Source organism: Thalia democratica, chromosome 8 (assembly GCF_965202585.1).
Source record: "Thalia democratica chromosome 8, ktThaDemo2.hap1.1, whole genome shotgun sequence".
NCBI classification, from domain to species: Eukaryota; Metazoa; Chordata; class Thaliacea; order Salpida; family Salpidae; genus Thalia; species Thalia democratica.
The window spans coordinates 16,275,828-16,291,708 of record NC_139172.1 but is presented as its reverse complement, the minus strand read 5'-3'; the positions used below and the strand labels follow the sequence as shown (position 1 = coordinate 16,291,708).

Genomic DNA, 15,881 nt, shown 5'->3' with positions numbered 1-15,881 from the left:
TAAAGTTTTAAATTTCTTAAAAATACTAACATAAAACTAATATACAGCATGAAAACGAATTTTTTACACGAAAGTTCAAAAAACACGTGTAGGTAGCCTTTTATAAATTTTCTATAAAAATTAGCTCATGAGACCCTTTTCATAGAAAAAGTCTTCCGCCGGTCGCAATTAATAAACAGATTTCTAAGAATGAAAAAAAATTAAACTAAATATGTTATAAATTAAGCAACAATAAACCACTAGTAATAAATAGTTTTTACATTTTATACCTAATTCAAGGTTTTACTCTAAAAACTTTATTTTATAACTTAAAAAAAAGTTTTTAGCTGAAAAGTGCATCGTGGACCACAGTTTTTTAATTTAAAAACTACGATTTACCGACCCCTGTGTTACTTAAATAATTAAATAACTTCAATAATTTCTAAATGTGCAGTTTTTATAGCATGTAGTAATGCACAAAGCTTAAGTTTTGTTTTAACATATATAGTTTATTAAATCCTTTAGCAGTTGAAAACCATTAGTAAACCAATTTATGATTACAATGTTCTGTTTTTAAAACCAAGGCTAATACAGGACAGAACACAAGGCATTCAATTTTGATTAAGCAAAAAAATTTTTATAATTGGGTTTGCGTATACATACGGGTAAAGTGAGAGATAAAAAGAGATTTTGAATGCATAAATTCTCTTACTTTTCATAAAATTATAAAAAAAGAACATTGGTGTTTCCTCATAGTAATAATATAGAAACTTACAAGTTAAAAACTATCCAAGGTTATTTAACCTTACTTAATGTATACAAATTTTAGGTAAATTAAATAAAAAATTGTTTTTTAATACATCTATAAGGTCATGTTTTATGAAATAAAAACTAAAACTTAGTTTTTGTTTTAAAAATTATTTAAAGTAGCGTAATTTATATGTAAAATATTTCTTAGCTTTGTATAAATATAGTTGTATACACAAAAAAGTGATAATTGCACATAAATAATTCAGTAAAACAGTAAACAAGATAAATTATTTTTTTTAGACATCAAATCGTAATAAACAAAGAGTTAATTTATGAAGTTAAAAAACAAAATACAACTTGTTTAACTGTTAGGTTATGTCTTATTTAAACTTTAGTAGTTTGTCAAACTTAAATTTCTTGGCAAATAGTTTTAACTAGTAATTAAAGAGTATTAACTAGTAATTAATTTATTCTTTGGATGACAAAGTACGATTAATTAAGTTTCTTAAAGTAAGTTTGAATTTAATACCGTGTTCTTTAATCGATATTAAATATTTCCCATAGATGTAATAATTTTATTTAGACTTTATTAATTTTTAACCCTAGCCACAAGAGTTTGATAATTCACAATTTAACTATTCAATGAGATCCCCAGTTTCAATTGAAATTTGAAAATTAAAATAAAAATTTATGAAGACAATAAGGCTTTGCTTAAGTTTGCAAACTGTATTTAAAACATAACAAAAACTAACACAACTTCTAAAAAAGCTTTATTACTATGAATAACCGAAAGATTTTTTCGTCCACCAGGTCCTAGATCTAAATATTTTGCGCAGTCTTTTGTGGTTCAATAAACAATACTATGGATAAAATATTAATGAAATTTGTTAAAAAAATATATTAAAGGTCAGTACATATTGTTAATAAATACTAACGAAATTTTTTATCTGCTGAATAAAGTTATAAATGCTAGCTTGTTTTTAATGAAAGTGTCATCTCATCTTAAGTTTACAAAATGTATTTAAGTTGTAGCAAAATCTGATAAAAACTACTAAAAAATTTAAACTTACTTAAAAGGATATCATAAAATAAACTTTTATTCAATTATTGAAAAACTTACTACTTAAGGTATGAAAAAACCTATGATATCTGCTTATAAATTATCAAATAAACTTATTAGACAACATTAGAACTTTTTAAACAAAATCCTAATAACTGTTTTTAATAAGCTGTTAATTCTGACCTCGAGCTTTTAAAAAAAATATACTAGCTTGAATTGTAAAAAGTAATTAAAACTAAAAAACACCAGTAAAAATTGGATGAACTTTAGGTAAAACTATAAGTGGAAACTGTTCGCAAATTATATAAAAATTTTGAATACTTAAAAACTATTCAAGGTTAGAAAAACAATATTTATTTCGATCATATTTATTTATTAACTATGGCCAGGAAAACTTGCAAATAGGTATCAATATACATTTTTAACAACCGGACTAAGATATAACTGCTAGTTTGGGTTTTGAAAGGTAGTATAAACTAAAGTTTTTGACTTAACTGTAGGGTATGTGTAAATAAATTTAATCAATAAAAACATCGGCAAAAGTCTACATAGCCGAAGGCTGGACTTTCGTATGCCGTGAGACTAGCTCAAGTTAATAAAAGGTTTGATCGTATAAATTCGTTCATCAGACCACAAGCCTTCGGTAGATTGAGACCGATTATGTCCTGATTAGGTTTCATCAGTCAGTCACAAGCAACCGAAAGACTTGCAGTCATCAATCTACAAAAGGTTTGTCATACAAGACATGAATCAACCGTTTGCTGATTTTAATTTAATAAAATTTTGTAAGCAATTAGTTTTACGTTTATTTATAGTATTTGAAGCACATGCATACTTATTATTAGTATTTTTTTTATTGAAATCTAAGGTGAATTCTTTTGAAATACGTACATATAATTATTTGGAAATGCATTTAATTTTATTGACAATTGTTCTTTTATCAGCGTTCGTTATCTTTTTTTTTTCTAGATTCATGTGTGGCAGATTTTTTGTTGGTTGTATCTTTTCAATATGTTGTCGAATGCTTCAAATTAATTTGTAGTAAACTTTTTGTTCTTAGTTTTCATAAGGATTTGGATAGTTTCGTGCCGTTTTATCTGTGGGTTTTTATTTCGTTATTTTAGCCATACCACCTAGTTTTTAAAAGTGCCTACTTTACTGCCAACTTAGTGTTTTTATTTTTTTTTGTTGGCTTGCTGACAACGTTTTTGATATGATTTTTTATTAAGAGGCTAGATGATAAATAACATATTTGATTATAAATTACACGTTGACGATTGACATATACAAAATTCGTTTTTATGATGTTTTTCCTAATCAATAAAAAATAAATTATATGGAAGTTTTTGTCAAGAAATAAATTTCTAAATAAGTTCTAATGCTAATCGAACATACTTTTGTTTTAAGATTTTTAAATACTGTTTACGATTATTCTTAAAAATAAACTACCTTGTTGTTCGTGTATGACACAATTAAGATTAATTTAAAAGTATAAAAAGAGTTTTATAAACATATTGAATAAATTAATAAAAAAAATTCTTTAGATAAATATTACCGTAAGTCCGTAAATTTAATTAAATAAACTGATTTAGCGATATTTTGTAAACACTAAAAGGTAAATCAGCAGTTAATAAGTTGATGAATTATTTTTTAGTAGTATTTTTTTAAAGCTTTTATTTACACAAAAAAATTAAAAGAACCCCCATAAAAAAATTGTCTGGCTTATTAATTATTGAAGTTATGCAAAATTATCAAGTTGTAAGTTTTATTTTCATTTTTTAGGCTTTATATTACAACAACGTGATCTAAAAAACTTAAACGAAATAAAAACCTTAACATCAAAAAATAAAAAAGTCTACTCTATCTTTGTATTTGATAGTAAAAAAATATAACGGAAATACTTGATATTCTTACTAACGAATAAGTTTCAATCACTTTAAACCAAATTGTATTAAATCTACCTGTGATAACATTATCATATGACTATTCTAAAAGTACCACAAATCTCAACAAAACAAAAGGCTATTATATATACAATTCAATATATTTATTTTAGAGATTATTTGTTAATATATTTCAATAATTATTAGTACTGAAACCTTTAAAAAAGCTGTAATAATTAAATACTTATATTCTGATACATTTGCCATTGTTATAGGATTTAAAAATTAACCTGCTAAAATTTCTGTTGTTTACAGTAATAAGTTTTTATGTTATTTATGGCTTTTTTGCAGTATTAAGGATTAATTATTTTGATATTTAGTTGAACAAATAATCAAAATGAACTGCTGTTTCTACTATAAAACTTGATAAACATATTTAAAAAGCAGATGATTTAGTACATATATTTTATTATTAATAAGCTAGCTGCAGAGACATATGATTCAAAGTTTTATTGTGTGAAAAGTTGTAGTTAGTAACTTCAATCAAAAAATTAAAAGGTTATGGTTAACTTTAGGTGAGCACGCTTTGGTTCAATATACAGGAATTTTTTAGGTTTATTTTCAATGATTTTCAATTTTACTTTGAAAACAAGTACAAGAGAAGCCCTGCTTATGTACTTCTATTACTGAATGTAATTTTAGCTGTCACCTTAGGTGACTCTTTAACTGTATAAAACAGTGTCATTTCAACAATGCAACTTATAAACTTTTTAACTTTTTTGTATTCTTTTAGTATTACAGTTTTTGTACATTACATATTGCTGTGAACTTAGTATAAAAATTAACTCGTTTTGTTATAAAAATATTTGTTTAGTTTATCTAAGAATGTAAAATATAATATGAAGTGACACTATCATTAGAGTTAAATAAAAGGAGCTTAACAAAAGGAGTTAATTTTTATACTAAATTTACACTGAAATGTAACATACATAAACCATAAAACTAAAAGAATACAAAAAAGTTTAAAAATTGCATTGTTTAAATGACACTCTTATATACAGTTGAAGAGTCACCTAATGTGCCAGATAAAATTACATTCAATAATACAAATAAATAATTTGAATAAACTAAAAATAAAATTAAAATCATTGAAATAAAGCTGAAAAAATCCTGTATATTGAACTAAAGCGTGCTCACCTAAAGTAAACATAACTAATTAAAATATTGCTAAAATAAACTTCTATTTGTTTGAATATAAATATGGTTACTACAAAGTACACATTTAATGTGAAAAATTTGGCATGTTCTATTGAAGAATTTTTAAAAACGTTTCTTAATTTTAAGTCAATGAATTAAGTAGTTATGACTTTACTACAAAAGTTTGCTTATAAAACTAAAAACAAGGTTTTGTTTTGAAAACACAATTACTATATAATGAAGTAGCTTGAAATAGGAAGTTGTCTTAGAAGGTTCTGTTAGTATATTTATTTTTAAGTACAATATATGCAGTAATTTACGCGGGTCCACCTTGTAAGACCATTGTGTAAGAAAGTACAAAGTGTTATTGTTATTTTTTATATTAAGAATTTTTGAGTTAGATTTATATACCTTCTAGTTATGACAATAGTTAAAGTTTTTATTTTTTTTTAAATTAGTTAAACTTAATTTTTTCTTCATAATTAGCTAAAGTTTTACCTTATTTAAAGCAGGTTCAAAACACTTCCAGGAAACTATTGACCAATTTAACTTTTGTCAAAGATTAACAAAATTTTATTAAACGCCATATACAGTCATTTATACAAATATTTTACTAAGTTCAATATCTTGAATTCTTCTCAGTTTGGATTCAGGGAGGGACAATCTACTACCTTAGCTCTGTCAGAGTTTGTGAAAAGTACATTGTCCTCCTTTAGTCTTTATCTGAGCAAGGCCTTTGACTGTTTGGATAGAAAGATTTTGTTAGACAAATTAGAATATATTGGAATTTATTGAAAAATGTATAAGTTATTAAAATAATTTTTAACTGAAAGAAAACAATTTGTTAATTTTGGAGGACATGAATCAGACTTGGAGGGTGTAGAAATAGGAGTGCCACAGGGTTCTGTGTTGGGACCACTATTGTTTTTGGTATATACTAATAAGGGTAGGAAGAACTTGGGTGATGTTTGCTGGACTTATGAGTCCATATGACTTGGATGTGTTTTTGCTTCATTAAGAAGAATCTGAAAAAAAAAAATTCGAAAAAGATATATTTACCAGTTCATTTAAGCCTTACCTACAAAAGTTAATAAAATACATAGCCATCTAACAAAATTTTCAGTTACAAACTCTTTTTTGTTTTGTTGTAATTATAATAGTGTTTTATGGTTCTATTTTAGAACAAATAAACTGCTCAAACTGCTGTGCCTAATTTGTGTAAGTAATCTAAAGTAGCATCTAGATTTTATTATATAGTAATTGATAAGTCCCTGTATAATTATGAGTCATAGTAACAATGACTGTATACCAGGGTTTCACAAACTTTTTTGCAAATGGCCCCCTTTAAAGAGTTTGAAAAAGCAATGGCCCCTTCAACATATAGGTTACTCATAAACTACGATAAAATACACATAAGACTTTTTTTTTTTTTTTTGCTCTTCATCTGCAATTCAAGAATATCTAGTGTAAGTTTCTAAACTACCATAAAATACACATAAGACCTTTTTTTTTGCTCTTTATCTGCAATTCAAGAATATCTAGTGTAAGTTTCAAGTTATGGACTCATGGCCCCCCTGTGGCTCCTTTACTGCTCATGGCCCCCCTCTTCCCCTTTGCTGCTCATGGCCCCCTAGGGGGCCACTTGGCCCACTTTGGGAAACCCTGTTGTATACTAATGTCCCTTGGTTACATATTGTTAACATCCATCGGTTACATTTTATAAACTATAAATTATATTTAAATGCAATAGTTGTCAATAAAAAAAAATTGTTTACCAAAACTTTATTTGTAAAGTTGAAACTTTTTTTGAAAAATACTATGAATACTATATAAATTTTTGTTAAGCAATTTTGTAAAATAACCGTAATATAAATTTATTAGCAGTAGTTTAATAGTAAAAGTGAAGTTTTTTGGAACAATAATGAAATTTATTTACAAAGAAACTCATTCATTTGAGAAAAGAAAGGCTGAAGGAGAAAAAATTCTCAAGAAATATCCAGGAAGAGTTGCAGTTTAGTTTTCAACTTATTATTATTAATTTTGTTTAAAAAAATAACATTTAGCTCATAGACAGGATTGCCACACACTCAGGGAAACTCAGCGAATTTTGAAACTCTAAAAAATGTTAGGAAAACTCCGGGCAGTTTTAATTTTTTTTATAAAAATATTAGAATAGTTTTAAGATTTTTCAAAAATCTTAGGACAGTATTTTTTCAAGATATATTGGAATGAGATTTAGTCAATCGAGTTTAATAAACATTTCATGGTCAATAAAAATTAAACATGTTCTTGAATAAAACTAGGAACATAAAATAACAATATATTGAAACTCGATTGACTAAATCTCATTCCAATAAATGTATTTTAGCCTTGCGTGCGGCAAGCTCTTCACTAATAGAAAGAACATTGTAGTTTTTGATTTAAATCTTTAATTAATATTTATCATAATTTGAGTTTATATTAAACGTAAATAGTTTAGAGATAAAAAAGTTTAACTATGCATTAAAAATTTATTATATATGTTATAATTATAATTAAATTTTTAAATTAATGTTCTTCAAATTTTCAGATTTTTCTTTACTAAAATAAATACTTTGAAATAAAACTAGTGATATAATTTCATGGGATTTTTGTCAAGAATTTTAATACTATTTTTTACTATTTTTTAATATTCATTAAGCCAAAGATAGTATTAAGGAAGTGTTTCCTGTAACTATAAATTAATTATAAATATAAAATTGTTTAGTTTTGAAAGAATAAAAAGTTATGTTGCAGAGAATTTTTATATTTTCCATTATAATACCCATCATTAACCATCTATGCTATAGAATATTAAGTATAAAAAAAAATCAACTTAGAACTCTGTATAACTGTTTTTTAGTTAACACCACAAAATCATGCTGGTTAAAACTTTTCACCTTAAAATAGTTTTTGGGAAAGAAAGTTTCTAATAGTTTATAATAGTTTGAGAACATCTTTAAAGATTGTTTAATTCATTGTTTAAAAAAGTAAATACCACTTCATTTTTCTGTTTAATAATTAATTTTATAATTTTAAAATACTAACTTATTTAAAGAAGCTTACAAAATTTTAAGGTAATTGTTGAAAAATCACCAAAAGCTAAAGTTCAGGCATTGGATAAAAAGAAATATCTTGTGCCATCTGAGCTAAGTGGTTTGTTTATTAATATATTTTCAGATTGAATTATTTTTAATTAATATTTAAAAGTTTTGTTTCAAATTAGAAATACATTTTTTTTTTTAATGTTTAAAGTATTATACTCAATAAATATATATAGGAAAGTAAATACTTTTTTCAAATGTTAAAAATGTTTCAAAAAATAAACGTAAAGTTATACAATTAAGTTTTTGCTCACACAGTATTAATTACTATATTCTCAATAGATAACCTTTTGTTGATTATTATAATTTCCATTGCTACCCTAGTTTATATATATTTTTATTAATTATATGATTTTGGAATTTTGTGACTCCTAATATTATGTTTTTTTTTTGCTTTTTTCTAATGAATTCTTCTTTTTTATTTATTGTAAAGTTATATAATTTTTTTTTTTTCTACTATAAAATATTAGCTGCCTAATTTATTTAGGTATATCCTCCTATATGTATTATTATTATTTTTAAACAAAACTATGTTATAAACTTTTAGTTGATATATTTAGTTTTTACTACTGAAAAATTTCATGATTATATTCTGGACAAGTCACAACGATAAGTAAAAATGAAATTTTCAGTTGGTCAGTTCTATTGCTTGATACGAAAAAGAATTGAGCTCCGTAGTGAAGATGCCTTGTTTTTCTTTGTGAATAATGCTATGCCACCTACTAGTAAAACTATGGGAGAGATTTACCAGGTTTTTATATTTTGTGGTTTTGTTTCTGATTATGTAGAAAGTATAGCATGTGTACAAATAAAATTAAGTATAGTAGTGAAATCATGTTCAACTTTATTAATGCTTGGTCATGATTTTGCTAAGTAACTTCCTTGAGTCGTTGCCAAATTTGATTTCTATAATGTTTTATATAAATTGAAATTCTTTTAACTTAATTACTTTTTTTATTAAAAACAATCCATTCGCTATCCAGATTTATATGTTTTAGAATTACTTGTTGGTTTCAGATATTAAGAAAATAGGAAATGTTAATTTCTGAAGTCAATCAATAACAAATCAATAGTTTAAAAATGGTTTGAAAAAATGTTGAGATAATTTTAATTATTAAAATAATTAAAAGCATGATATAGTTTTTTTAACCCTTAAAAAAAATACTAATAAATAACTAACAATGTTCAAAGAGTCTAGTCTAGTGTCTAAAGAGTAGTTAAACAGTTGGTATTAAACACCTTGTCTTAGTCCAAAATTTTTTTATTTAGCCTTTTATTTTGAGAAGGGTTACTTATGCTCGAAGTCCCTTTTACTAAGAGTAAAGAAATAACTTCAGAAAAAAAAAATACCGACCAAGTGTAAGGGTTAGGGGTAACAGTGATAGTAAAAAAATATATATAACAATAATAAAAATTATAACGAGAAAAAAAAAAACCGACCAAGGGTAAGGCTTATAAGGTAACAGTGATAGTAAAAAATTAAATAAGTAAATTAAAAAAAAAAAAAAAGTTTAAACCTGTGCATGCCTTGAAAATGATTAAAAAAATCATTCTGGTTAGCTATATAAGTTATAGCTACAAAATTTAAATAAATAAAGTTGATACTATAATATTAGAAATTCTGCATTTGATTACTTATTTGAATTAAATATTTTTAAATGAACTGTTGAACTAATTACTTGCATTAGATAAGTCCCGAGTCGAAAAGTTTCGTTTATATAGAGTTTTTAGTATGGCGTATGTGTATGTCTTCTGCTTGAAATTTCACTCAACCAAATATGATATCTTAAATTAAATAATTGTTAATTTTTCAGGAACACCACGAAGACGATTTTTTTCTGTACATAGCTTACAGTGATGAGAGCGTCTATGGAGCCCAGTAGATCAGATAATCTGTACGTAAGTTGCCTTATAAGTTGCAATTAAACATGAATCGTTAAGTTGTTGCTAAATAAATAGTTTTTATTGTCAGTAATATAATATTTTAGGTTTAAAGTATTAAATTTAGTAAAAAATAAAAAAATATTTTTTTAAGATCTTTGCAGCAATTTTTTATCATTTAATACAGATTATTCGTAACTAATAGTTTTCAACTCTTTCTTGTCTTAAAAGAAATACTATAAACAGTTTTTATTGGTTTTCAATTGGTATTCATGTAATACTTAAAATGTATAAAATGTTTATTACTAATGCTTAGTATAGTTCTAAATTTATTTTATAATCGAAGTCATAAATTAATTTTTTTTTTTCTTTCTTTTTATTTTTATTTTTTTTCATAATATTACATATAATTTATTGAATTAGGAATGTGTAGCCTATAGTCGACTATTTTCTTAAATTGTTCATTTTACTCTAGTCCTAAAAATAAGGTTCAAATTATTTTTAAGTGTAAGGAGATGAATACTAAAAAGTTTTCTATGTTTGTGACGTTTAGGTGACACATGAGAATTTACTTTATATGCACACTACAATGAATTGCAGTTGATGGAATTAAGGCAGCGTGCAGAATTTTTTTTCTAGTTTTACATAAAAAAAGTTTTCGAAATACTGCAGTTTTTTAATCTTAAAACAAAAGAGTTACTCAAAAACTTGATAGTTTAAACAATTAGTTTGGTTAATCACCATAACAAAAAGTTTTATAATTTTTTTACGATTCATCAGTTTTGAAAAAGCACTAGATAATGTATTTACCAGTCTTCTTAGTCTATTGTACTTTAGGTTAAATGAATACTTAAATTACGACAACTTCATTCTTCTCAAAACTTTAAGGGGCTACATCTCTAAAAATAAATTAAATTAAATGAAGTGCTCGTGTAGGTCTAATTAATATAATTAGGATAATGAAAATATTTTGAAAAAAAAAATTATATAGTAGTAATTCAAAATTATTAAAATTTTAATTGTTAGAATTTGAATTTTTGTGATCCCATATTTCAAACAAATGAAATGACCAAGTTAATTTGCATAGCTTAAATTTGCGTAATTGCTTAAATTATCGAGCTGAAGTGTAAGAAATATTGAACTCTGATGACAGATATCTTAGAAATATGGTGATGAATTCTGATCATGTGACTTTATTATAGTGCATTACATTACCACACACGCATCAAAATTAATTAAGCTGACACAACAAAAACAATAGCTTGTTTTTTCAAATGTTTTGTAAATATTTTCAAGAATAAATTTTTGATCGACCAAACGACAACACAACCTAGTTTTCTTTTATACCTAAATGTAATGATATGTTTTCATTCTTTTAAAAATATAATAGTTTAGATTTAATAACTGTACCATTTTATAATCACTTCGAAAAAATTACATGTTATTAAATTTAATTGTACCTTAAAAAAAAGAGACAGTTTAGCCACATATTTTTCATATTCATATTATTATTTTATTAAGTTTAACATATTTAAAATTTTAGACAAGTACATTTAAAAAAAATCTATCGGAACTTTTAGGTATAATTTTGTTAATAAAGCTTTTTACATTTAAAGCCGACTTTTTTTTTGTATCAATTTTGTTCTAAAGTTTTTGACAAAAGTTAGTTAAAAGAAGAAAATAACAAGATAGTTCTTTATTGCACATAAAAATTTCTTTTTTTGCGACAACAACAAACTGCTTATGCTGGAACCATGGCATAATACTATTATATGCAATCTAAGCCTAATATAATCTTTCACAAAATTTAGTTTATTTTGCTAACTTGAAGGTACAAAACAGCAGACTAAAATTTAACTATTCAAATGTTAAGATCTTGAAAATAATCTATTGACTTTTTAAGTGACATATTTATTGACATACTGATTCACATATTAAAGTTAGCCATGCATGAAGATATATAAATGATGAATATTCACACTTTCATTATGATCATTTTAATTTAATTGATAGCATAATATACCAAAAATTAATATAAAAATTCGGTTATTTTAATTTAATTACAATAAAAATTGATGTTTTTTCGTACGCAAGTAAGATAAATATTTATAAAATTGTTTATTTACTACTAAATTAACTTCAAAATAAATTTTGCAGATTTCAAAATTCCACTTCACTACCAACTATCATGCAGCGCAGTAAAATTGTCTTGTCTAATATCACGATTTTACATTTGTAAATTATAAATCTGATGTATTTTAACTTCTAATTTCAGTACATCTAAGTTGCGGCATGACTTGTCAATATTGTTTTTGTTTTCTTCAGTATTTAGCTGATATTTTTCTAAAACTTGAACATTTTTACGTAAAATATATGTGTTTTGATGTAAGTATTTTTAGCTACTTTTTAAATAAATCTAATTATAAGAATTTCTTAATTTAGTAAGCATGTTAGCAAAATTTAATTAATAACCCATTAAGTTTATGATTTCTAGTTTCATTATTTAAACATAAGAGTTGACGAATTTTATTTTTTTCATATCATCAAGTACCAGTAATTAACCATTTTAACATGTCAAAAACAACTAATTTTGTACTTTCAAAATATCAAAAAACTTTAAAAAAATTCATTTAATCACAAAATAACATTTGATTGTAGTAACAAGTAAACTAAATTGTAAAAATATTAAACATAAGTGTTGTTTACAAAATAAATTAAACTCTTAACTTAAATTTCAAGTAATGTTGCTTTTTTATCTAAGGTATTTTTATTCTTAAGCGTTTTATAGAAGTTTTAATATAACTTGTTAAAAATTTAGATTGGTTTACTTTGGTGCTTTTCTCAAAACACGTACTTTAATTAAAAAAAGTGATTTAATCTCTTAATTTTCTTGTTAAATCAAAGCCTACCATCGTTGAATTGAATTAGTGTTAATTAAAATAAAAATAGTATAATTTTATTAAACAATTACTTTTATACAAACTGCCTAAAAAAAAAAAAATTACAATTTTATTTTTCTTAACATTAACTTATCTAGAAAAAAATATATAACAAAAAATGTAAAAAGTAGGAATAACCGTTTGGTTTATTTGATCATTAAAACACTTATCAATATTTTATTAATTAGCAATTATGCTAGGATATGTAAAAGTTTTTATGATAAAGACGAAAGTTAGTGCAACATATTTATAGACTATAAAATTCAAGTTTTTTTAAGAAAAAAAACTTGAATAAAGGTTGAAAAGACTATGAAAAGTAAATATGTATATATAAAGATTTAACTTATAAACGTGGCTAAATCCGTTTTTATGTAAGGATTCAAGTTTAAATGAAAAAATAACATTAATAAGTTTACGTAATATTTTATATATTTAATTAATTTTTATTTATAAAACTAACATCTAGGCAAGTTGAACAGCTTATATTGTTTCTTCAGTTAAAAACAAAACAGCTTATTAAAAAAATATCATGATTTTGTATAATTTAAAAATAAGTTGAATTTAGTTTTTTTTTGAAAATAGTGAGAATTATTTCATCAAGTTTTATCAAGTGTAGGAGATAATTTTTAATATAACTTATGCGTTAGAAAACATCTTCTAAAAATTTTAATAATATGTTAAATTTCAAAATTTATCTTTTTAAACTTTTGTAAACAGTATTGTACAAAGTATAAATTAATATATTGTTTAAGGAGTATTTCGTTAAAATGTTATTGGAAACAAAATTTTGTAAAAAAATACATTTTTTTTGAAAGTAAATCAAACAAGTTTTTAAATTAGTTTAAAATTAGAAATCAGTTTATAAAACAATGTAATCTAGTTTTAAAAAACTTTTAAAATTTGTCAAAATATTGATGTAATTGAAAGGTAAAGCTTTTTTTGTTGAAAGTTAGATTAATTTGAATAAATGATTTTTTGCAACAGTAGAGCAAAAATATATTAACATTGATTGCTGGATTTAAGCGCTCTTAACAAACACTTAAATAAAGTTTCAATAAGTAGTGTTTAAATTAAACTACAAATAGTATCGCTGCATTACGAGTTTTAGTGAAATACTTTTTAAAATTTAAGTAATTCTATACCAAGTGTACAGTTGTGGTGTATAGTTTGTAATTTTAACTTATAAGAAAGAACAATAAATTGAAATACTTTGATTAAGTCGATTTGTACTAATGTGAACTCTTATAACTCGATTGTACTCAATTATTTGTTTATGTTTAACTTAATTAAAAAAAAATCTTAAAAGCTTTTTGAAGTCTTGACTCTTGAGTTTTTGTTTCATTATGTTTAGATTAGTAAATTTAATTTGTACTGTTAAGCTTTAAATGTAATAGAAATAAGCGAAAAAAAAAACAACTGATATTTGGTTAGAAAAAAATTAGCGGGCGATGCTTTTTAAAAACGTCTTATAAATTTTTACTTATAAGACTTAAAAAAGTATTCTTTCATTTGTAATTTCCTGAATAAAAATAATTAATTAAATTAAAAGTTCTTTAAGTATTTATATTAATTTTTACAAACAACTTGTACGTGAGCATATCATAGGTAATTTTCCAATTTAAACTTTTAACATATTTTGTCGTTTTTAGTTAATGTTCTAAAAACAACGTACTGCTTCTGTTTACTTAAAAATCTAAAGCGTTCAAAATTATTAAACTATTTAATTAAAAGTTAATATTTTCTATTTGGAGATTTAACGATATTTGTAAAGCCTTTTTAAATAACAAAAGAAAACAATAAATATCAAAAAATATATATACAATTTTTTTCTGCAAGTTCTTATCGACAATTAAAACTACAGACTAATAAAGAAGTAAGAACTAAAACTACTTTAATTATCATAGTTTTTATAAAACAAAATTATAAAGTTAACAGGTCCTCATAAGGTCATAAGTTTTCTTATGACCTTATGAGGCATTTTTTTACATGGTATTTATCTAATAATACTTACCGTCCGTACCGTAAACCGAATTCTTTATTAAACTTTATCAATATTAATTCTGACCACCCTTACCATGTAAAAAAATGCCTCCCGGTAATGACACAAAAACGTCTAAGTACCCTCTCTTCGAATGAAAAGATATTTAACGAAATAAAAGCACCGTACGAAAATGAATTAAAAAATCGAGGTTTTAAATGTAAATTAAAGTATGAAAAATTAGATGTAGAAAAAAAACGCAAAAAACCGCGTAACCGACATATAATGTGGTATAATCCTCCATATTGCTCTTCAGTTAATATAAACTTAGGTAAAGAATTTTTAAAGCTAGTCGATAAACACTTCCCCGATAGCCACTTTTATAATAAAATTTTCAATAGAAAGACAGTTAAAATTTCTTATAGTTGCATGAGTAATGTTAAAACTTTAATACAATCGCACAACAAAACAGTAATTTCAAATTTTAAAAATAGACATATAAAAGCTAATACAAATAATAACTCTAGTAATAAAGTTAGTAATAACGTAGATATGAACAATATTTCTAATTATACTAATCAAATTAATAATAACAGTAATAATAATAATAATTTTAATAACAGTAATAATAATGATAATCCTAATAGTAAAAATTTTAATTATGGTAACAATAATGTAAAACATATTAAAACTTTAAACATTAAAGATATAAGCTATAATGATAACTTTAATATTAATGATAATGAAAATATCCATATCAATAGTACTAACAATAGTGTAGATTATAATAATCAACGTATAACTAGAAGTATTTCTAAAATGATAAAAGAAAACTTAGAACAAATAAGTGATAATAGCGTTAAAAGTATAAGCAAAATGCATAACAATAAAACTATAAATAAATATTCAAAACCAACTAACCCTAATAGTAATAAGTTAAGTAATATGCCTAAAACATGTAATTGCCGTAAATTAAACAAAGATAACTGCCCATTAAAAGGTAATTGTTTAATTAAAAATGTAATTTATAAAGTTAAAGTTGAAAGTAAGGGCCCAGATAAAATTTATATCGGAAGTACAGCAGGTAGTTTC

The 15,881-nt window shown here is 24.0% G+C and overlaps 1 protein-coding gene across 2 annotated transcripts; it reads left to right on the top strand.

Moving 5' to 3' along the window:
• Window positions 1-6,751: 6,751 nt before the first annotated feature.
• LOC145843341 (gamma-aminobutyric acid receptor-associated protein-like) lies at window positions 6,752-12,767 on the top strand. Of its 2 annotated transcripts, none has more exons than XM_082950807.1 (5): window positions 6,752-6,880; window positions 7,965-8,043; window positions 8,624-8,742; window positions 9,806-9,890; window positions 12,030-12,767. In XM_082950807.1, the coding sequence occupies exons 1-4, from the start codon at window positions 6,791-6,793 to the stop codon at window positions 9,872-9,874; spliced, it is 357 nt and encodes a 118-aa protein (XP_082806933.1). In that variant the 5' UTR covers window positions 6,752-6,790; the 3' UTR covers window positions 9,875-9,890; window positions 12,030-12,767. The 2 variants fall into 2 exon arrangements, with proteins under 2 accessions (XP_082806933.1, XP_082806932.1); XM_082950806.1 differs by having other exon boundaries at window positions 9,806-9,886; window positions 12,030-12,762.
• Window positions 12,768-15,881: the final 3,114 nt, after the last annotated feature.

Excerpts from the sequence above, each read along its gene's own strand:
- LOC145843341 (XM_082950807.1), top strand. The coding sequence starts at position 6,791 with ATGAAATTTATTTACAAAGAAACTCATTCATTTGAGAAAAGAAAGGCT. Across the intron at positions 8,044-8,623 it reads TGTGCCATCTGAGCTAAGTG|TTGGTCAGTTCTATTGCTTG; the intron begins GTTTGTTTATTA and ends TGAAATTTTCAG. Across the intron at positions 8,743-9,805 it reads CTATGGGAGAGATTTACCAG|GAACACCACGAAGACGATTT; the intron begins GTTTTTATATTT and ends TTAATTTTTCAG.